We start from the raw sequence: 1800 nt of genomic DNA, 5'->3' as shown, positions 1-1800 counted from the left end.
GTCTCGGACATGACGACTGCTAACTTGCCGACAAAAACCCATATGCTAACTGATAAACCTGTAGGTGCCCCCGCCAGTAGGGTACTGAGAGAATCCGAAACAGATGAAACGAAAAGCGAAGAGAGGATGATGAATGCTGCTATAGAAAAACTTACGAGTCTGGTTAAGGTGGGGACATCGAGAACCAGTAAGAACGTGAACTGGAAGTCCTTGTTGACCGGGGAGCAACCAGCTGATGAGGTTTTAAAGGTGTTTCAGCTTGAGAATGGACTGGAAAGAGCTCTAACCAGTTCTAACTTAAAGGCTATGGAAACCTATGTGCATGAAGTAAACAAGATCAATACAAACAACAAAGTGTCGGTGATTGGATTATTCACGGCGCACTACGGAGACGATGCAGTGGCGAAAGCACTCGTGACCGCGCAGAGTAATGCAAAGACAACGGATGAATTGGCTACGATAAGGCAGTTGCGGGAGGATCAACTATCAGCTTGGCTGAGCAGTGAGAAATCTGTTGACAATGTTTTCACGCTGCTAAAGCTTCGCGAGGATGGATACGCAGCTCTTGCCAGTCCGAAGATGGATGTGTTGGACGACTACATGAAGCTGGTTATCCGCACGAATTCTGGCGATGAAACTTTGCTCCAGACTTTAACGAAGGGTTTCGGTGGAGAAGAGAAACTAGCAATGTTGCTGGTGCTTGCGAAAGATGATTCTCGGACGAGCGAGCTGGCGACTGCATTGCAGAACGCACTACTAAACAAGTGGATGGCAAGCAAGATGCAGCCTGAAGGTGTGCTGACGACTCTCAAACTGGATGGTGGCGTGAAAGACGCTCTTTTCAATCAAAACCTACATACTTTGACAGCTTTCATCTCGATGTACAACGCAAGGAATCCAAGCAGCAAGACATCGTTGATTGAGACGTTTTCCGCGCATTATGGGGATGGTGTGTTGGCAAAGGTTCTCTATTCATTGAGGTCTGACCAGGCTACACAAGTTCTGGCTTCTAAGCTGCAGATGCAACAGTTCAAGTTGTGGCTCACCAGCAAGAAATCAGCCGACGATGTTTATAAGCTGCTGAAGATTAAAATCGATGATTTCCTAGAAGAGATTAACCCGAAGCTGCAGATCTTGGACGAGTACGTTGCTGTACTCAAGGCTACGAACCCCCAAGTTAAAACTGATATGCTCGCAGTGGTTAGCAATGGCTTCGGTGGTGAAGGCGTTCTCGCACGTAAAATCGTTTCGATGCTGAAGCAGTTAGATTCGATCAATGTGGATACTGTTACCTTTCCTGCTACCGAGTACCAGAAGGCGTTGTTTAAGCGTTGGTTCAGGAGCGACATTAAGCCGAAAAGCATTTACAGCCAAATTCTTAAGGTGGACGAGCATTACGCTACCACTGCGGACATTGCGGTTGTAGACCGATACACGACCTACTACAACAAGAAGAATCAGCCTCCTAATGTCTTCACATTTAACGATCCTAGGCGCTCTTAGCTCCTTCGACCACTAGATCTATTTCAGTTCTTCGCAGAATCGAAAAATCAACAGCGACAAATTGCCTTGTGGTCTGAAAGGAGAGTATTTTTTCATTCCTTTTTATCGAACCATCGCTCCAAACTCCATCGCGGTGAACGATTACTATTGTATCATCACCAAACAGTCGAGGTATTGATGCGGCATTATCCGAACGCCGCCAGCACACAACGCTCAAATCCAGCAACCTGGATAGATGCCGCTCAAACACTGTAGCGCAAGACTGCGAGGGCACTATCGATATGATGGTATCAGTCA

At 46.7% G+C, this 1800-nt stretch overlaps 1 protein-coding gene across 1 annotated transcript; it reads left to right on the top strand.

Annotated features, from left to right (window-relative positions):
• Nucleotides 1-9: 9 nt before the first annotated feature.
• PPTG_18575 (hypothetical protein) lies at nt 10-1503 on the top strand (the record flags this gene model as incomplete). The annotated part of the gene is made up of 1 exon (XM_008917134.1): nt 10-1503. One exon carries the CDS (start codon nt 10-12, stop codon nt 1501-1503), a length of 1494 nt encoding a protein of 497 aa, XP_008915382.1.
• Between the last annotated feature and the right edge of the window lie 297 nt (nt 1504-1800).

This window comes from Phytophthora parasitica (assembly GCF_000247585.1).
Source record: "Phytophthora parasitica INRA-310 unplaced genomic scaffold supercont2.94, whole genome shotgun sequence".
In the NCBI taxonomy this organism is placed as follows: domain Eukaryota; phylum Oomycota; class Peronosporomycetes; order Peronosporales; family Peronosporaceae; genus Phytophthora; species Phytophthora nicotianae.
The sequence above is the reverse complement of the archived record's forward strand: the minus strand, read 5'-3'. Positions and strand labels throughout refer to the sequence as shown.